The 21,185-nt window shown below is 51.2% G+C and overlaps 1 protein-coding gene across 1 annotated transcript in view; it reads right to left on the bottom strand.

The window, feature by feature from the left end:
• Positions 1-7,185, bottom strand: part of SFRP1 (secreted frizzled related protein 1) — a 36,648-nt gene extending 29,463 nt beyond the window's left edge. The window contains exons 1-2 of the mRNA XM_054565980.1: positions 6,620-7,185; positions 1,407-1,484 (exon numbers count right to left, since the gene is read on the bottom strand). Of these exons, the coding sequence (XP_054421955.1) occupies positions 1,407-1,484; positions 6,620-7,163 (622 nt within the window). The 5' untranslated portion in view covers positions 7,164-7,185. The remainder of the gene's footprint in view (positions 1-1,406; positions 1,485-6,619) is intronic.
• Positions 7,186-21,185: the final 14,000 nt, after the last annotated feature.

Raw genomic sequence — 21,185 nt, 5'->3', positions numbered from 1 at the left:
GTGTGAACACTGCGACGCCGAGGCCACTTCAGTCAGATGGAGGGTAATCAGAGCCCTCTAGGATCATTTTATTTGAGTTCATTTAAAATGACAAGAAAAAGTGTGTGACCAATACAAGCAGAAAAATGCAGCATAGACCAATCTTCACTGAGGCCCTGCCGTCCTCCACCGAGAGAGAAGGGGGCATGCAGAGACACCTAGTGTAGAAACGGAGTGTGCAGAACGCACCCATCCTCAAGAAGCTCTCTGTGCCAAAGGCTCTGAGTTCCCCCACTCGTCTTCGGTCAATGATGACGAATACCCTGAGAGCATATCTGTCATACGCACAATTGCCTTTCACTCGCATGTGCACATACATATGTGTGTGGCTCATCCAGACGTGGTATTCTGCCAGTACAAAGCTCTTTCGTGCGCTTTATGGTGTTGGGTTCATGAAAACACAGAGTAGACAGCTCTGAGTGGACATAAAGACTCGCATTACCTACCATTCTGCTTTACCCGGTAAGAATTCAGTTCAAAATCCAGCCTCAGGGACACAACGCAGGCACCATGAGAAATGCCCTGTTCAGCGTCAGGCTGAACCTGTCCTTCAGCACAGAAGGCCTGGCCCAAACCACTTCTCAGCGTGCACATAAAATAGAGGTAGGCCTGAGGGAGCCGGCCCTTCCACTGGACTCGGTTAACATTTACTTTTCCCAGAGGAGAGAGCCTCAGGGTTTTGGAACCCAGGCCTTGTGCGGGGCAGACTACAAAGGACCATCCCTGAGAGGCCACCTGAGGTGGATTCCCAGGCCACATCCAGCCCTTCCTCCGGAGCTCTCAGTGCTGATTTGAATTCCTTTTTAACCCCGAGTGATTTGGGGGAGAGGGAGAGAAATTCCAATACTGTGGGGATGTCCATTTTCTTTGCCCGGAAAGACCTGCTAGGGGCCCCTCCTCTGAATGCCCTCCCGTTGGACTCTCGCCTCCCGGGGAAGGCACCCCCGCCCCCGACCATTTCAGATCCTGGGTAGGGTGGTGCTGACACCTAGGGGTGGATGGAGAAAGAGCCAGTGCAGAGAGAAGGCCAGACCACGCTGGCCGCGGTCCCTCCTGGTAGTGTCCGGGGAGTGGTGCTTTCCCCTACTTCCTGTCCACCTGTCCCCAAGCCTACATCCCTCACTCCAAGAGAAGGTCCCCCAAAACCTGTCCAGTAATCTCCCACACAGAAGCACAAAAACAAAGCTTGACTTTAATAAAAAACAGCCAGTTCCCTTTGTCTGAGAAAAGCAGCCATTGGGGAGGTTGGTGGTAGAGAACGTAAAGCCTCAAGAAGATGCATCGACAGGCTCCGCTGGGCAGGCCCGTGGGCCAGGGGGAACCAGGGAACGCCGAACCTCCCCAGGGCAGCGGGCACGCTCTCTTACCAAACTCGCTCGCACAGAGATGTTCGATTATGGCTTCGGATTTCAACTCGTTGTCACACGGAGGACACACAGTTGTGCCTAGGAAGGGAAAGGGGGAGGAAAAGGAGCTGTGAGTTACGCGATTAGGGGGTGCAGAGAGGAGCCGCCCCTGGGAAGAGAGATCAGCCCACATCCAGAATGAAAGTAGTTAGAGGTCTTCTGGAATTTCTGTAAGGCAACCCAAGAATCAAAATGAAGGGTCCTAAAGCCCAGGACCTAAAGCCATAAACAGACACACGGCTCCTTGAAAATTTAAGGGCTTAGAGCTGCTGAATATGGCACAACTACTTAAAGCAACAATATCGGGATGCGGGTGGGAGTGAGTCCTCTGACTGTGGCTGAATGGGGAATGGTGGGTCCCTGGGAAAAGCTGATTTATAAACCAAACACATCTATTCCAGCTGTTTGTTTCCTGTTCTTTCTTCTTTAAATATCCTGCCCCCCTCCCATCTGATTCCTGCCCCCTTCCCATTCCCAAACTCCCAACGAGACAGCAGATCAATCTGACAGGCTCTGAGACAGCAGATCAATCTGACAGGCTCTCGGGAGCCCAGGAAAAAAACTCAGCCAGACGCATGAACTCTAACCCCAGGCCCTGAACATCCCTCTCCAAAAGGGCTATTGCTAGCAAGAGCTGCCAAATGGGACGCCAGCGCTGGATGGGAGAGACCCTCTGCAGGCATTTTCACGGTACTGTGAAGCGCTTTGAAGAGGAGATGTGTGTGTGGCCGGCAAGAGGGCCACTGATAGGTGGCCAAGCCCCAGGGGGAGGAGGAGTCTGAGGCCCGGGCTAGAGGCCTCCCCCAAGCCAAAATGCTACTGATGCTGGAGGGATCCCAGGGAGATAAAGTGTCTCTTTGGAAGGGCAGGAGGAAAGTGGTGCAGTGATTCCCAAGAAGGGTGCGGGCGGCTTAGCATCATCACCACCACTGACACCATCTTTCAAACAACGGGGAGTTTTCACCCGTGATCCGGGAAAGCATCAGCGTGTTCTAAGGGCACTCCGTCCTTGGCTCAGCACTCGAGGCCATGCCAGGCTGGAGCTAAGGAGCACAGGAAAGTCACCTCAAGGACGGATGGTGTACTGAGCGACCTCTGCTCAAATACAAGGCTCGTGGTCCTCCTCCTTCCCTCCCCATCCATGGCTTCTGGGATAGCATCTCCCCCTCGGTGAGCTCCCCTGGGGCTCAGTGAAGTGGGCAAAGCCTCCTGAGACGGAGGATGAGCAGGGAGCTGCACAGCCCTCCTGAGCCAGTGCAGCTCCCAGGACACGGCTGGTCCAGAGCTGGCCACCCAGCCACCACCTGAAGCAGGGTCCCTACATGGCCCAGCAGAGACCACATGCCTTAGTCTTTGTTGACAGATTCCACTCCCATCTTTACTCTATGCCCAGGGCCAAACATCGTCCACATTCTCAGTGTGGCAAGAACCATAGCCACGCTCCAAGAAGAAGACTGTGGTGTGGGATTGTGTTTTGGCCCACATGTTGGAAATTTGCTCTTCACCCAAAAGCAAATTTGAGACTGGTAGTGTTTCCAACAAAGGGAAAAACTTACCCGGAGTTTTACATATGGTTCTTGCTTCCATGGGGAGAAAAGCAGGGAAGTCCTGCGATATGGGAAGGACCGTGTGACTTACAGTGCGAGAGACAACTGGGTTTCAGGGTTTTCCTTGCATAGGTTATTTTTTAAAAAGTGGAAGCTATCACGCTGCAAGGTTCTACAAATATAATGTTGACCAAACAAGTGGCAGGGCCACAGCCACCACAATGTCAACACCAGGTCTCTGTCTGCTCCGAGCGCCCGCATTATCTCGTTTAGATGCTCTGGGTTCTCCGAGGGCTTTCTGTACCCCACAGGGCCTTTCCCTCAGGGCCATCAGTGCCTCTCAGGGCAGAGGGAGCTCCATGAGGGGAGCGCTGCGTGTTCCCCACGTGGCTTTCCCCCCTTTGCCTTCCTTGTAGCCGACTCTGGAGCAGCAGCAGCCCAATCCCGAACAGGGAGGAATGTGTAATGCAATATTAATCTGCGCCCCTCCGACTGTCCTTGGGGCCCCACAGGCTGCCTCGGCAGGAGAAATCCACCCAGGCATCTGCCTGAGAGGTGGAACTAAATCACTGTTTTAAAGCCCATTTAAAATAATGTTTAAAGTAAGAGAACCAAAAACTAAAACGTTTTGTGTTTTATTAGTATTTAAAGGGGAGTAGAAGGCAAAGTCCAACAGTGGAATGACGATTAAGTGAATATTTAAAAATGAATGCACCCACGCACCCATAGCACATCCTCTACCCACGCCGCTCACACACACACACACACACACACAGTACATTCCCTCTCTCTCTCTCTCTCTCTCTCTCTCTCTCACACACACACACACACACACACACACACACACACACACAGCAGGTCCTCCCTAGCCAGCTCCTGCATATGCAGGGAAGGGACTCGATGGAAGGTTCTCGGCATAGTGAGGGCACCGTGGCCTCTGCAATCTGTGACTAAAGCAGCCAGACTGATTTAATGCACAACATGCCTAAACAACAACTAAACTAAACTAAAAGTATGTGCTTGTTCATACAACTTCAATCAGTAAAACCTGGCAGGGAAGAGGAACAACAACTTATCAGAGTGCATAGGTCTAATGTAAGAACTCAGAAATAACTCTCCTGGAAAAAGAAACATTGCCTCTCCCATAACAGATGCTTGATGTGGTTTGAGCAATGGCCTTTTGGGGGGGAAAGTGTCTTTTGCCTCATTTCTCATTATTGAGTTTATCTTTAATAACATGCAGCCACAAAGGGTTGCCCAATACCCCAAAACCATACATGCCCAAGTATGTAAACAGAAACCGCCAAATCATGCAGCAATCTGATGCTGCCTTGAGAACTCACTTTTAATTTTAAAGAATAAAACAAATAAAGAATAAAAGAATAAAAATAGTGTGTGTACTTATTCTCATCCAAAAGTACCAGTTCTTATTTGGGAGCCACGAGACATAAGATTTTAAGGAGCAGTAGTGTGGTCCACCTCAACCTGCCCTGACACGCACATGCACGCACACACACAAGCACGCACGCACGCACACAGCCCTCTCACCTCCACGCTCCACTGCCAGGCACTGGTAACTAGCCTCAGGGGGAGTCGTATGGGGCTCCCCTCCCAAAGAGTGGCCGCAGTCCTGGGTAGGAACAGATGGCCTCTCAAGGCAGGACTTCTCACCAGAAATGCAGAGAGAAGTCAGTTCCCGAGTCGCACACCTGACTGATCCTCTCCCAGCCCTTCTCTCTGTTCAGTACCTGGTCCTGGGAGGGTGACTTACCTATGCACTCCTGGGAGGGAGGAAAGACAGAGGAGAATGGTACAAAGGCCCAGACAGGAGGTAGCAGAAAAGTGGACCAGCAGCCAAGAGAATGGCTTTGAGGAGACACCCCAGCCTTTGGGAGGTTCGGCTGGGAAGATCCTTTCCCTTTCATAAGTAGGCACCCCAGCCAGTTCCCCTATCTTCCCCTCAGACGGTCCCCCAACGGTCTCCATGTCCACCAACTAACTGTCCCAGAAAGACAAGTGGACTCACTCAGCCCAAGCGGAGCGGGCCGCCGCCTCCCAGGGCAGGTCTGGGCTGGGCTAATCCCCCAGTGGCCGGCTGAGGAAGGGGAGAAGGGAAATCCTGTGGGCTGCAGGGGATAGCTCCACACCAAAGAACACAAAGTGCTTTGTTTGCTCTAGGTAATTGCTCAGCTCTCGCTCTCAAAGGGCTGTACTTCTCAAAGGTTAACCCTGTGCAGGCACCCAGGAAGCAGAGAGCAGAGGTGCCCGGGCTTGGTCACTGCAGGCAAGCTGCTGTCTTTCCCTCTCGGCCGGAACCCATGCCACCCAATGTCAATCAACTTTGAACTGATCTTCTCCATCCCTAGAATAAGCAAGTGCACTCAAAGTTCAGGGTGCCCATTTCCTCATACCTGCACCCACCCTCACTCTGGGGAAACATGCCCTTCAGTGGACATGTCTTTTTGGTATCACAAAGATGGGCAAAGTCAGCAAGCAGCCGGCCCCTCACCTGAAGCCCCCTCCTCAAACAAGCCCTCCAGACGCCTGGCCCTGTGCTAGGCACACCTGGGCAAGGCTCCCCATCTCTGACAATCTCCACGTCTTTGAGACTCAACTCTGTTACCAAAGAATTCAGGGTTGAATTCACTCCTATAAAAGTCAGGCCACGTGCTGGGCGGGGGCGGGGGTGGGGGGGGTTGCTTGTTTGTTTTGTTTTGTTGCCTCTTGGGATTTCTTCCCCCAAAAAACACACTCGGGAATTGCCCTTTAAGTGGGAGGGTGTTCTTCGAGGAACCTCCGGCCATCCCTGACGCTGTTAGGAGACTCTCCAATTTGCAGAACCCCACTCCCCAAGGAGAGGTGAACAATGAACTAATTACACTTTTATCTTTCTAATTACCTGGGGATTTATGTAAATGAGGAAAGCAGGGGGTATGCGAGAATGAGAAAGAAGAGACTTTCCATCCCCCAACCCTGTCCAGGCTGATACCTGAAAGGGGTGGAGAAACAGAAGTCCCCAGTTTCTAAACTTTCTTTCTCAGCCAGTTCTGCAGCTTGGGCTACTTGGCTGAATGACCTAGTTAAGAAAAGAGTTGTTTGTTTATTTGTTTGTTTTAAATCCTCATGGAACCTATGAAAATAAACCCGCGCCGTAGCGTGTTCTCGGCCTGTCTGAGCGTTGGTTGTTTTCCTTTTGATGCATCCCGTCTGGGGTGTTAAAACACTTGGATGGGGACTCGGTTCCCTTCCAGAGAGACGGGCTCTCCTTTTATTTGGAGCTTAAGGCTTTGTTTCAGGTATGGAAATGCGAGACTGGACCCCAGGAAGAGTCGCTCCAGGAGCGCCACCGAGTTGGTGTGGGGCCGAGTCACAGCCGCCGCTGCCCGGCAAGCCCCTCGGTCCATCCACCTGGGTCGGGAGGGACGCAAAGCAACACCTCAGACGGACTGCAAGCTTTGAAAAATCACTCTGCTCAGCTTCAGAGCAATCTCTAGGGAGGAGGTCCGAATTTCGGGGTGGCGGGGCAACCGGAGGCCGCGGCGGCAGGAGCGTTCCCGCAGCCCCCGCTGCAGCCCAGCGGGTCCCGGGGTCCCCAGCCGACGGGGGCGTCGGAAGGGGTAGCCTTACCTTGGGGTTTGGAGGCTTCGGTGGCATTGGGCGGAGTCATGGCGATGCAGACGTCCCCCTCGGGGAACTTGTCGCACTTGAGCATCTCGGGCCAGTAGAAACCGAAGAACTGCATGACCGGCTCGCACGAGTCGCGCACGGCCTCGCAGAGCCAGCGGCACGGGTAGATGGGCCGGTCCAGGCAGACGGGCGCGAAGAGTGAGCAGAGGAAGACCTGGGTGCCGATGTGGCAGTTCTTGTTGAGCAGGGGCACCCAGCTGCTGGCTTGCTGCTTCACCTCGGCCATGGTCTCGTGCTCCAGCAGATTGGGCAGCACCATCTTCTTGTAGCCCACGTTGTGGCACAGCCGCAGGTCCGCCGGGATGTCCACGCACTGCGGCGGCTTGGTGTAGAAGCGCCCGCTCTGGTACGAGCCGATGTCCGACTGGAAGCTCACGTAGTCGTACTCGCTGGCCGAACCCGCAGCCAGCAGCCCCGCGGCCAGCGCCAGCAGCACGCCCCCGGCTGCCCCGCGCGGGCCCCCCGCGCCGCGCCCGCTGCCCATGCTGGCTCCGCGCACTCACTCCTGCGACGTCGGGGGTGCCTCGGCCGCCTCCCCGCGCGTGTCCCGCTGCAAACTTCCAGGAGTCTCCGGGGACAAAAGGCGCCTTCCCCACCCCGGCCCGGCTCCGCGGCCGCGCGCTCCTGCCCAGTCCTCGGCGGGTGGCGGCCCTCGGCCTGCCGCGGGGAGGGGAGCGTGCGCGGCCTGAGTGCTGCAGGGGCTCCCGGGCGCGCGGCACCTACTCCCGAGGCTGCAGGACTTGAGTGCCCGGCGCTCCTGTTGCAGAGCCCTCTGAGTCTTCCCGCGCAGCCAATCAGCTCCGGGCTGCGGCGAGCCGCACTCATTTAGCACGTCAGTCACCGGCGCAATTAGCCAATCGCTTTACTTGCAACGGGACTCGGTTTACTAGAACGCAACACAGGTCAACACCCCTTAAAAAACAAAATCCAAGAATAAATAAATAAAAGAAGAAGGAGAGAAAAAGAGAAAAATGGGAAAATGAAAGGAAGAGAAAATAGAAGTGTGGAGTGGATAAAGAGAATGTTTAATGCCGTAATTAACGCATCGGGTCGCAGAGAAGCAAGGAATTTAACAGTACTTGAAAAATTCTTGAGATAATGAAGACTTTTCTTTTAATTTTTTCCTCATTTCAAACAGCAGCCCACCAGACAAGCAACTCACCTCCTCGATTTTGTTCTCTGTAGCTGCAATACAAAGACAAGTAGTTTCCTAACCAACTGAGGCTCAGGAAAGCAGAAGCAACTGAGGTCTGCTTTTAAATCCCCCGCCGGCCGGGCTCGGCTCCCGCAAAGACCAGAGGAAGGTGTGTCGTTGGGGCTGTTTGCTGGTTTTAAAACACGGCACTTTTTCAGATGGGTCAACCCAATGGTGGCCCTCCAACAGCGGAGGCAGTAGGTAAATGTTGCTCAGTGTGGTGGAAAATACTGCTTGCAAAGGTGTTAGCTTTGGGAGGGCAGTTAAAAAAGCGGGGAGGGGGGGGGACCTGCTAAGTCCCAGCCCGACAGTATGTTTGTGTGTGCACGCATATCCACATTGACATGTTTGTGGTGTAGAAAGCCAAAACATTAAAAACATATGTGCACTTATCAGCGTGGTGTGTGTAAATATCAAATCCATCACTCAGGCACACATGCTACATTCATAGCTGGCCCAGGAACCTCAAGTCAAAATCAAGGGCTCCTGTTAAGGCAGAAAGCAAGAGGGGAGTATTAGCAGAAACACAGCTGGGCCTTCTCACCAAGCCCCCCAGGCACAGAAGTCCCCCTGCCACTCTCCACCTCAGAGTTCCTGGCAATTCTTTGTATGTTTCAAACATTCGGAGAGCTGGGAGTGTGACTATGACTGGGCCCAGAGACAGGAGACAACAGCACGCAGTTCAGGGAGCTTGCCGGGTCCGCACTGGGTGTGCCCTGGAGTCTGGGTGGAAGGTGGCAAAGGATGCTGAAAAAACCGGCATCTGAGCAGTGGTGGTACCGCCCCACGTGACAAAAGGGCCACAGATCTGATTGCTCAAGGCAGACACTGTAGGAGGCGCTGCCTTGCCAGCAGCTTGTTTGTAAGGCTCCAGGGAAGCTGGCTTTGGACTCTGCAGACCAAATTTCTTGATGGAAAGATTCCAAGTAAAGCTACTTGAGTTTGTGAAGAAGCGAGACTGTTTTCTTAAAGCACTCGTGCCCATATGGAGAGTGTGATTCCACCGTGCACACAAAATGCATCTGCAGATGGTCAAACTTCTCTGTCATTTCTAGGCTATTGAAAGGTGCACCAAAGTGAGAGGAGCAGATGGAAGGAAAGATATGGAGAGAGATAAAGCAAGAGCTTGGATGGCAAAGGGTTAATCCCTAAACAATTGGTAGTGCTCAGCTGAGAAGCTGGGGAAGACATTCCTCACAGAGAATAGACCGCAGGAGACCTGGCAACTGTGTCTCAATTCAAGGGGCATTTAGAGAAAAATGCTGTTTGGTAGGGGGTCCTTTTCTCTCCTCCAGCCAGGCCCTCAATCCCAAGCCAAATGTGTCTGTTTACTCACTCCGTGGAAAGAGTTGTGTTAGTAAATAACATCCTCTCACCTCTGAATCCCGGCTTGGCTGACCTCTCATTCATGTTTGCACAGTTTCCCCAAATGGTGGGAGAACTTGAGTCTGTCCTCCATTGCAGTTCTGGAAATCCACCCAGGTGACTGAGCCTCCACCAGTCCTAGAGTCTCAAGTCTGGAGTAAGTCTCACAAATCCATCCATGGGAGCCCTAGCCTATGTCTGGTTGATCCGCGATGACTTTGATCACCCACAATCCTTAAGTCCCCTCCCCACCCCTAGATGGTCTTACTGCTTTAGAGAGAGACCTCTTAGACCATTGGGGGCACATAACTGTCTCAAGGCCAAACAGGGAGAGTGGGTGCAAACAAGACTCCAGAATGCTGAACTCAGTACATTTCTAGCTCCTTCCAAGGCCCAGCTGGAAAGGAAGGACTTAGGTCTCAGTCTCACTGACAGACTTCAACCTGCTTGGAATTTTGGAGGATGGCTGACAGTCAGTTCACATACTGTGCAAAGGCGGAGGCCAAAGAGCCTCAGCACTGCATACAGTTGTTTGTCTGTTTGTCTTTTTTCATATTGTCAAAGCTTTGCACTTCAAAGCGCAGTCTCCCTTTTCCTAATGGCAAGGATGTGTGTGTATAGAGGAGAAAATTCTAGAAAAATGGTTCTTTAAACACGCTATTGACATGACAGAGTTCCTAGAAACAAGGATTCTTGCATATGCGAACAGGGGAAAATACAATGTGCAACTTGTGTTTTTCATTTCAAAAAAGTTCTGATTTTCCCACACTGCCAGTTGCCCGTACATGAAAAGTGAAAGTGTGTTGCCTGTTGCTTCATAAACCAGCTCAAGGAGGCATCCTTCAGTCTCCCTGTTGCCCAAAGCTGACTGTCAGGCCAAGCAGGGGCACTAAAAGGCCCCCCAGGTGCCTACCTGGTGGCCTCTTCCCACACGCCAAGCTCCTTCCTGCCCGCTCCTAGAAAAACTGGGACGGGGGGCGGGGGGGGGCCGGCGGGCAGCAGTCTTTCCACCCTGTTCCATTTATTCTGTTCCATTCTCATCTCATCACTGATTTTTAGGCCTCTCCAAAGATACCCTCGGAATCCTCTCCATCAGCCAGGAGTAGCACAGCGAAGCAGGAGGGCCCCTGCCTATGGCTGGGCGGTGGTGGCTTTGGTGCCATGCAGAGAAGAGCATTCTGGCCCAGAGTTTGGGAAACACGAAGTATGGGCTCCATTCTGCTTATGGGCTGGGTGACTGGCACTTTATCCCTCTGGACTTAAGAGTTCTTGTCTGTAAATCAGAGCTACGGTGCCTGCCCTGCTACTTCATGAAATAAAATATGTGAATTATCGATAGCTAGTGTCTGTGAGACATAGGCTTTTGGTAAAATGTGAAATATTTTAAAGTGATACTCTATATAAGACATCACGAAGCACAGTCATGTTCTTCCTTGGACAATCTCCTTTTCCATTCAGCTCTGTGGAGCTGCAATAATCATGCCCACCTTATCGATCTTGAGCCCCACTGACTCAAGGACTGGGCCGACCTGCTGTCTGGGGTTTGGGAATGCCTAGGAAGACTCATAAAAACTCGGAGATGAAGGCAACTCCACCCCAATGCGGATTAAGCACTGTCTCTTACCAGTACCCAGAGCACCTCTGCACAGTTCACTACAGCACACTCCTTGGAGTTTTATAACTTCTTGCTTCGGGGGATCCACGTGACTGTGAGCTCATGAAGGGCCAGCATCTTGCCTTATTTTTGTCTCACTTATCCTTGCATCCCAGCATCTAGCATATGCCAGGCACACAGTGAGTGCTCAGTAAGACCCTCCAACCCGAGAAGTGTAGAAACATGGAGTAGAGGGAGAAGATACGTGAAATAGCCAGGCTAAGAGAGGCACTGCACTTGAGCATTGACTTTTGCACTGCGTTTCTGAAAACCAAGGCAATATGTAAGAATGAATCACTCACATAGTTCTCTTTGTCTGCAGGAATGGAAAATCTTTCCTAGCTCTGACTCTTAAGAGAACTGATCATCGGCGCGTTTTACAAAGACTGTAAGCAGAGCGTGGGACTTTTGTATTGGCTCTCCTCCCATCCCAGAGCTGATCTGTGGACAGATGCCACATCTGACTCCCCTCTCTCCCCAGGGCCTGCCCCGGTAGGCTGATCAGTAAAGAATCGGTTAGTGAATGTAGTGGCCAATTCCAAAAAGAAAACAGAACTTCCTGTAACTCTAACCTGGATACTGACCCCCAGACCCTAATGCAGTCCTATGCAAAAACAGGAGCTAGTGTCGAGAAGGCAGGGGATTCTGGGAGCCTCTGACAGCACTTGGGATTGAAGTGGAGACCAGAGAAGCTACAATGGGGCTCTGCATATAACACCAGGTGCCAGGTCTTGGTTTCAGAGGCTTCGCTGGGACACCACAGAGCAGGATAACTCGGCCTTTAGGGACTGTCTCCCCTCTGATGATCCCTGGGAGTGAAAGTGCAGTGGCACATGCTTCAGCGAAGGGAGGCCCTAAATCTGCTGAGATTGCTGCAGGGAGAGAGGGCGGCAGCAGACACACTCCCCTAGGAGCCCTGTGCTTATTTACCTAACCCTTCGTGGCAGGCACGCCAGACGGCTCCTAGAAGGTTGGAGCTGGGAACAACTTGGATATAAATGAGGTGTTGGGGGGAGGAGTGGGAGAGGGCCCATCAGCACACTCCTCCACCCTTCAGGGGGGCCTTCCCTTCCCCTCAGGTACTGGTGACCTCACCCTTGGCTGGGAAGGCGCTCACCTCCAGGGCTCCACCTGGGCCGAGACGAGGGGCCTCCTGCTCCCTGTTGCCCTCCTCCACCTCAATAACCCAGTCCCCATCTGAAAGGCACTGCCCAGCTCGGTAAGGCACAGTGCCCACGAAGAGTAAGCCACCTTCCTGAAGTCTTTTTCAGTTTGCACTTTATGTGCATTATCACGTCAGGGGCTCGCAAGGAGCCTCAGAGGGGGCGGCGAAGTTTGTTGTTCCCATTTCACAGGAGAAGTCACAGAGGCTTAGAGTGGTGGGACCAGTCGGGCCATCACGTGCTCTGCTGCAGGACAGAATGCCTGCAGCACCGATCTCTGGATTCCAATCCTGTGGACACTGCCCTGGGCCTAATTGCCTTTGTTAAATGATGCCCCTGGGGAGAGAAACCCAGAGAGCCTTTGGCTGTCATTAACTTCTATGCTGAATTCCTTTATCAGACTCTTCCAGGAGGTCAGTTCTAAGGAAAAGATGGTTCTGAAAAAGGGTGAGGATGGAGAGAGAGGTCTGAAGGTCTGGAGAGTGCACGAGGGGTCTTCCTGCGGGGTCCTGGGACAGAGAGAACAGCATGAAATAACAAGTGCCTGAGGGGTGCCGGGGCCAGTCCTGGGGTTGCTGAGGTGACCACGGTGCTCTGTGCAGGCAGCTGCCATTAAACCGAGTGTCCCTGACCTGCCATCTTGTAGATGCCCAGAAGAAACGTTCTAGGGGAGGAAAGATTGTGAGCCATGGAAAGAGGGAGGGCTCACAATACACTCATGGGAGAGCCGGTCCAGGGTGTAACGCAGGGCGTCTATTTATGGACATTTTGAGAGCTCCATGGTCTTTCTAGAGGTGATATTAAAAATATTTAAAACCCAGTATGGCACAACCAATCAGACCGTAGGCCAGACAAAAACCACCTGTGCTGCCCTACAGGCGTAGGAGGGCTGGATCCCTGCCTTGGGGCAGTTCCAACAGAGGTGTGAGTGGACATGCAGTTCCCAGGATGCTCCGGCCGCCTCCCCGCTCTGTGCTGAGCTCAGGCTGCCCCCCGCAGGCCCTGCTGTCCTCCCAGCCTTTTTCCACGACCGGCAGCTCTCCACCTTCTCCTGGCAGGCCACTCCCCTGGGCGTCCCAGCTAGAAGTGGGCAGCACGCTCTTCCCTCTGCCCCATGCACCGCTGCTATCTGAGCACTTCTCACTGTTTTCTTGGTTACATTCTGGAGCTCCTCTAGAAGCTTCTTGAGAACAAAAACTATATCTTTTTTCTTTTTTTCTTTTTTTTTTTTTTTTGGTCCTTGTATCTCTAATACTTAGCCCAGTGCCTGCCAGTAAGTACACAGACACGGGACCCCTGAATGAGTTTGGTCCTATGACCCAGCTCTGAGCTCTGAGAAGTAAGTACAGGTTGGTAAGTGGGTCACAGACAGTCTTAAAGTCATGCACCTTGACCCTTTCCTCTCCTTTCTTTCTGGAATGTAGAAGCGACACCAAGAGGCACAGCAGCTCTCCTGTACCTAGGAGACCACAAGCACGAGAATAAATGCCCACACACGAGCAGGAGGGACAGAAACTGGGTTGTAAGGAAGGACCTGAGCGGCCTACCTGGAATTCTTCTTAGGTGAGACCTACAACCTCTTAAATGGCTTTGCTTAAATCCACAGTCATTTGTGTTTTCTCTTTCATATGGCTAGAAACAAACCTAACTGATGTGAGTCTATTATTTAGGGACTCTCCTAGCAGACAAAAACCTCAAAGGTTGAAAGTTCTCATTTTTACTGTCTCCTAGGACTGTTTAAAGTGCAATCCCCAGGCCAGCAGCATCAGTGTCTTCTGGGAACTTGTCAGAAATGCAGAATCTTAGGCCCCACCCCAGATCTAGTCAATCAAAATTTTCATTTCAACAAGATTCCTAGGGGAATCCTATGCATGCTGAAGACCAAGAAGCAACATCCTAAGAAACTCTTCCGTGTACCTAGAAGTTTGTATAACTTTCTTCCACTTCTACAAGGTCTGTCCAGAAGGTATCCAGCCATGCACTATGAAAAATAGAGACATTTATTGAAGAAGATACAAGTCACAAGAAACATTGTACATAGGACAATGATGCCTCAGTTCTCTTCAAAGGAGGCACCTTGGGACCTCACACAGTTCTCCCAGTTGCTATCAGCTGCTCTGTCATATTTTCCTGAATCTCATCGGTGGTCTAAAATCTTTTCCCTTTCAAAGGTGATTTTGGTTTTAGGAAAAGCCAGATGCAAAGTACCAAATCTGAGCTGTAGAGGAGGTGAGTCACCTGGTTGATTTGATGTTTCGCCAAAAAACTCTGCATGAGACCTGATGCATGAGCAGCTGCATTGTCGTGATGAAGCTGCCAATCACCAGTTGCCCACAGCTGCGGCCTCTGAATCACTTGAATGGTTTCCATGGAGGGATGTTCAAACTTAATACAAAATTTGATGCAGATATGTTGCTCTACTCAGGCAGTCATTTTGAATGAAATGACCACATAATACAAATGGCTAACTCCATGGCATCTACCGCTCCCACTGACTAGTACAGTGAAGTTGTCATTGTTCACATATATGCATGCCAGTCCACTCTTCTTGGCTGCCAGGTTACATTAATGTTGCACAAACCATTCTCATTATATTAACAATGGCTGGACTTTTTCCGGACAGACCTTGTATTCCAATAGCTGTAAAACACCTTATTTTAAGTGTCAGTGGAGTTCTCAGACACAGGCACCTGCATTGCTCCGTATCCCCTGGCTTAGCCCCCCATTGGAGGAGTCTTACGAAACCACCCCCCCCTTTTCCGAAGAGGAGACTGATTCATCAGCTCTCCCTTGTCCAGGGCATTTGGACAATCCTTTAACAATGAAATCAAGTTCTCAGGTAGAAAGGAGGGACAGGTAACGCTTTTGCTGAGGAAGCAGTGCTGCAGGAGTGTTACAAAGCCACAGGGTAGGGCAGGCAGCAAAGAGGCCCTGCCCCTCGGGCCTGTGAGGCTGACTGCGGCAGGCAGGAGCCAGCAGACCTGCTTTCTTCCCCCGCACACTGTAACATAAGCAGCAGTGTATCTGGAGACTTCTGTAATCTTCCAGCAGTTTCGCACTTTATCGTATTTAATATCTGTCACTATACAAACATTGCCTTTTCTCAAATCCTTCTAACACTTACAGTGTTACAAGACTCCCCCCCTCCAAGAAAAGCATAATTTGTCCATCAAAACCTTTTGTTCTTTCTTTATTTTTAACTATAGTCTAGACCACCAAATTGCTTAATACACAGTATAAAGCTCCATAAATAACAGCTTCCCGAATACAGGCACTCAGCCTTAGAGGGCTTTCCAAGTTCTGCATTAACTCCTCGGGTGTGAAGGGTTTTCCAGCCATTTCGGTCCATAAATATATAACCAGCTGCTTCCTAAATGGCCATATAATCCTTACTGCCATCACTTATGTTTTCTTTTATTGCCATTATCCTTGGCACCTTGACAGAATAAAATATTCTTTCTGGAGGATAAAATGCTATACATCTTGCATGATCTCAATGCACCCCAATTCCCTGATTTTCTTTGTTTTATGTTCATCTCCACCCCAAGGAAATCACATCCCCACAATTAGGGGGGATTTCAGATTGGAATTTAATTCCGCTGTTGGAATTTAATTCCACCCTGTTTTCTTGGCCTGGGCTGGGTCATGTGGGAAAGAGAGGACATCTAAGCTGGATTCCCCAAATCCTAAAATCATAAAGGTGAAGAAGGAAGATACATATCACAGGTGACCAAGGGGGCAGAGTGACTGAGCAAAGGATTTGCAGGGAGTGGTCATGGGAAGAGCTTGGGCTGAGATGTCACACTTAGCCAGGACACTGTGATTCATCTCGAAGCCTTCACACGCCCACCCCCTGTCCCGCAGCTCAGGGAAACTGTGGGACATGCTAGGCACATGGCCCCAGAACAAGCCCACCAAGGCTCCACCTCACTCCCATCGCATCAGACACTCAGAGATCCCCATACTCCTCAGGTCTAACAGGTCTGTCAGATTCAGAGACAGCTATCTCTGTCTCACCATTACCTTGTCTACCCTCCCCACCCCACCCTGCCTCACCCAAACTATCCTAAAGAACTAGGCTCTCAGCCTTCTGATATCTCTCCCAAAGGCTGGGTAAATGCCAAGGAGAATAAGTGTACTTGTCACCAATAAAAAGGGGGCGGTAGGGAGAAAAACCAGGCAGTGCTAAAGTTCAAAAGGGAGAGAGACTTCTGCTATGAGCTCACCAAGCCCTGGGGCTAGGAAGTCACACTTCCAATCCTCTGTCTTGCTAGGAAAGACACCCAAGCTCCCGGGCCACACCCTGCCTTCCCTCCTTCCTCCCCTGGCTGACTTCCCTTACGCTCTCCAAAAAGAGGGAAGTCCTGGGTGGAGGCCCAGCTTTGTCAAACACCAGAACCCAGAGGGAGTGACCTGAGACTCACACAAACCCCTCCTTTGTGCTTAAAAGGGCATCTATGATAAATGTGTGAGCCCAGGCTCCTGTCTCCAAACCCCTCTCCCCTTATCTTTCACACATCATATTTCTCCCGGTGCAGGCAGAACTGACCCGGGAACGAGAGATCTGCAGGCTGCTCAAATCAAATCCCGCGACCCTGCCTGTCCCCCGGAGGTGTGTTCCCGGTGGGGAATGGGGCACCGAGGAGAAGGGGCCTCAGACACACACAACGTGACCGGTGGGCGTGCCCTGCAGAGGGGAGGTGTGGAGGCGTGAGGAGGGCAGGGCGGGGGCAGTGTGCCTGCTTCCCCAGAACGTCCCCCGACTCCTGTCCCCCGACTCCTGTCCCCCTCCGCAGCTGAGGCTGCCTCTCCATGTCCATTCCTGGCTCTCTTTCTGGGTTCCCAGCCACTCTCAACACCCTTTGTTCCCACCCAAGGCCTCCAGATGAGGTGTCTGCCCCACAGCTGATGTTCAGGGGCTCTTGCTGGGAGGTGAGACACCCATTGGCCCGTAGGCTGGCTGGGCAGCTCCCTCCTGGGGCGAAGGGCGGGCAGGGCCCGAGAGTGCGGTGCTGGGGATGGGAGCTGCGGAAGGCGGGCCTCTCCCCAGCGCTCACCCAGCGGCCAGCCAGAGGGGCGGAATAGGATCCCTTCGCCCCACAGCCCATTCAGCTCTTCCTCTTTAAGAACAATGGTGGCAACTGAGCTGATTTTTGCCAAATGGCTGGCTTTTGTCCATTTGGAGCAGAGTGGAGTCTGCCAAACCATACTCAGAGTTTCAGACAGGGTTGGCTAAGGGGCACAGGGGTACCAGCACCAGTGGGGGCCGCTTCCTGGCACCCACACTCAAAGAACGCCAGTGCCCGAGAAGGAGCGTTGAGGCTGACACCCGCCACCCAGGCCCAACCCTGGACCGAGCCCACACCAGTCCTGAAGCAGATGACAAGTGACTGCTCTGAAAACTGGCAAGGCAGATTCCGTTTTTAATTTGACAAACCTGCTTCCAGTGGTTCACTGCAGAACAATCTTTTTTGTTTGGAATTTTATGTGGGATAAAGCAACTTGGCTGCTGAGAGGGAATGGTGCCCTAATGAGGTCAAGACACCCGCTGTCGTGGAGGGAGCACCAGGCTAAAAGCCTAGTGTCCCAGCTTGAAATAACTGAGTGACATGCACGATCTCTTTACCTCTCTGAGCTTCAGGTCCTTAACTTTTGAGGAAGTTGGATCAAAAAGACTCTAGATCCCTTCAAACTTTGAAATTTTATGTAAATAGAAAACTCTGACTGCCCTTTCTTTACTTTACCTCTTCATACTGTATCAGGAGCTCCAAATACACCAGGACTTGGGAAGTTGAAAAGCTCAGTGCATGTTGGTGATGATTATGACCGTTGACAAAGATCAGTGTGAAAAGAGCAAAGCCAACATCCCAAACAGAGCTGTTACTATAACACAGGAAGTCAAAGTGGAGCGATGAGAGAGCCACCACACTGGTACAACTGTGACAAACAGGTATCTGCCGTGTGACCCCCAACCCATCCTGCCTTTTCCCGCCTCCTTCTCTTTTCTGCCCTGAACACACTCTGATCACCCTGAGGGAAAGACCCAGGACTTGGTCATAAGCTTTTAGCACTTCATTGCTTTTTTTTCCTTATATTTTGCATTATTAATATGGCTAATACGAAAATTTTGCCTAGATATTTTTGTGCACCTGAGAAAGTCATTCTAAGCACCCAAAGATCAGATATTAAAAATGGAGTATGGTCAGATAGAACGTTGCCCTGCCAGCTTGGACTCGGCACCTGCTTAGTGAGATCTTTTGTATTGAATACTGCACCCAGGCGTCTCCATGACTTACTAGCCCCTTCTACTGAATTTTCCTACCTATTTGTTATGATCTTCTAACACACTACATATTTTGTTCATTTATTTTATTTCCTCCCACCTCATCGCTACCCCCACCATCAAAATTTAACCTTTCCAAGGTCAGAGATTTATAACAGTTTTGTTCACAACTATACGCCAAAAACAGTGTCCTGGTACTTTCAAGCGACCAATAAATAAAGTCTTGCTGAATAAATGACTGGTATATGGAGAATACAGAATAAAAACATATATGTAATGTGATTCAGATGTTGCAGGAAGAATAGAAAAAAGAGGAGAAAGGAGGGAGGGAAGGAAAAAAGGTAAAAAAACTGAAAATAAGTATACTGAAATGTTAAGCATCTCTGGTTGTTGGAATCATCAGTGGTTTAAATTGTCTTATTTTTTATTTTTTTCATTTTCTAAAATTCCTACAATGGTCATATATCACTTTTGAAAAAGAAGATAAAAGTATAACTATTAATTTTAAAGAAAAGATGGGTGAACCGAATAGCATAAATGTTTTTCTCAGGCAGAGGCAACAGTGTCTCTAATATTCACTTCCATTACATAGGTTCTTAAAAATCCTGCTTCATTTGAAATGTCAGGTAATTATTGCAAAAGATTTAGTGTGGGAGGGGTGTGAGCGATGGCTCACATTTTCTGGATAATTGCCCCTATTGTCCAGGTCTTGATGCCTATGGAGTCATATTCTACACCTTCCTTCCAGACCACACAGAAGTACGGAGAGAGAGGTCTTAGGCCAGCAATCAGTCAACAGATACTTAATGAGCTCCTACTACGTGCAGGGTTCTGTTCAGGATGCTCTCCCTCAGACACACGCCCTCCTTGGCCACTCCCTGCTACCCCAGTGTGCCTTGCTCTGGCCTCCTGCGCTCCCAGGGCATCACGGGCCCAATCCAGGCGTCTATTCATTGCAGCATATGTCCCCCTAACGGAAGAGGTTCTGAGCTGTTTCCACAAGGAGCAGAGCAGGGTTTGAAACAGACTCGGGAAAGTGTAACAGCCTGTTCAAGGTCCTGCTGTAGGTCATTGGGGGATACCAGGCCCCTCACTCCCTCCCAGCACACAAGCCTCCAACCCCTCCACCCTCTTGGCCACACTGGGCATAGAACAAATGCTGCCTGAGGTAATCCACCCATTAGATGGCCATGCCAAGAGGGAAAATTTGGAAGGTCATATATGCCTGTTGTACCAGGCGAGCTCTTGGCAGCCACTCTTTCCGGCTGCAGGAATCCATCCTGTAATAACTTGCCACACAAAACACACCTTTCCTGTATGGACTGGACCCCATCCCAGGACAGGAAAGATGGTGAAAATGCTTCCGTGAGTGCCACAGAGAGCACCTGCGCTTCCTGCGCAGGCCTGGGGGTGTTTGCTCCGAGGGGATGCGCGACGAGCCGTGTGTCACCCACCGAGAGAGCTTAGTGGTGCGAACATCGGGGAGTGTGTCTGGGCATGTGGCAGGATCCAGCAAAGCTTGCTAGGATTTCCCGCCAAACTAAAGAGGATCCTGGCAGAAGGCAGCAATCACTGGCAGGGAGCCTTGCTCTAATTGGGATCAGGCTGGGCCCCTCCGGAGGGCTTCCGCATGTGAGTGCTGTGTCTTGTTCTCCACCTGTGGATCAGCGCCTGGCCTTTTCACCATTCGTTCAGCTTCTCTGTGCTGGGCCCTGTGCTAAACCAGGGGCATCAAAGAGAACTTCAGACAGATCCATGGTCAAGATACCCCAGCCTCCTGGAGAGGAGCTCATTCGCTTGTCTGCTGAAATAAGATTCAGACTCTGGTCCAGTTGAGATTTACCAAATGCCTTCTTTGTGTCAGACAATATAATCTTCTCAGAGAGTCTAGGAGGTAAGTTTGCTCTGAAGAAACTGAGGGTGAGACATTAAGTGATTTGCTCAAAGTCACACAATTAACAAATAGAAGAACCAAGACCCAGGGCTCAGAAAAATTTTAACAGAACATGAGGGTGGGGGTGGGAGGTAGAGGAGAGGAGCTTTAATTGAAAAGGTTAACAAATCTTTTTGAGCCCCCACTGAGCTAAGTAAACTAGAATTAAACTAGACCAGACATCTTCACGTTCACACTGGGCCACACTGCACCCAGGAATCGAAGTCTCTTGCCGGGGTGGGTGCCACTCCACCCACCACTTGCCATAAAAGTTGCCTCGTCGCACCCTATTGCACCCCCCACCACCCCACTGCAGGGCCCAGCAGAAGACCACTGCGTCCTCTGCCTCTCTCAGACAGCTGTGGCTGCAGAGCAGGTGACACCTTCTGCAAGGGGCACAGAGGTGAACGATTTGGAACTGCTTTCCAATCTGTGTGGCTTTTTCTTTTCTCTGTGTCTCTCTTTCTTTCCTCCTTTTGAAAAAGAAAGCAAGGTCTCTATTGTATCCCGTTGTGTGCTGGCTGCCTGGCCGCTGGGTTTTTCCGCCTTGTCTCATTAAGATGGATGGGGCTGCTGCCTTATTAATAATTGGGAAGGTTACTCTTTGTTCCCCTTTCCTCTCCTAATGATGCCTGTTCCATTGGCTCCATAAAGAGTCTTGCAGCCCCCAGGGCGCACTCGAACACCTCCCTTGCACACAGGGCGCCGGCTGCCAAGGCAGGTCCATTGGCCTCACCGGGGAGTCCCAAATGTTCTCACCTCCGGAGCTCTAGAATCATAGGAGGAAGGGCTGGGCGTGCCGTGCAGCCACAGGGAGATGGGTCAACTTGCCCAGTCACCCACCAGGCACAGTTAGGAACCCCAAATCCTAATCCTGGGTCTGCTCCCAGCTCTCTGCACTTCTGCCCGCATT

Source organism: Pteronotus mesoamericanus, unplaced genomic scaffold (genome assembly GCF_021234165.1).
Source record: "Pteronotus mesoamericanus isolate MK-2021 breed Mesoamerican mustached bat unplaced genomic scaffold, CSHL_Meso_final contig_169, whole genome shotgun sequence".
In the NCBI taxonomy this organism is placed as follows: Eukaryota; Metazoa; Chordata; class Mammalia; order Chiroptera; family Mormoopidae; genus Pteronotus; species Pteronotus mesoamericanus.
This window is presented reverse-complemented; position numbering and strand designations above follow the sequence as displayed.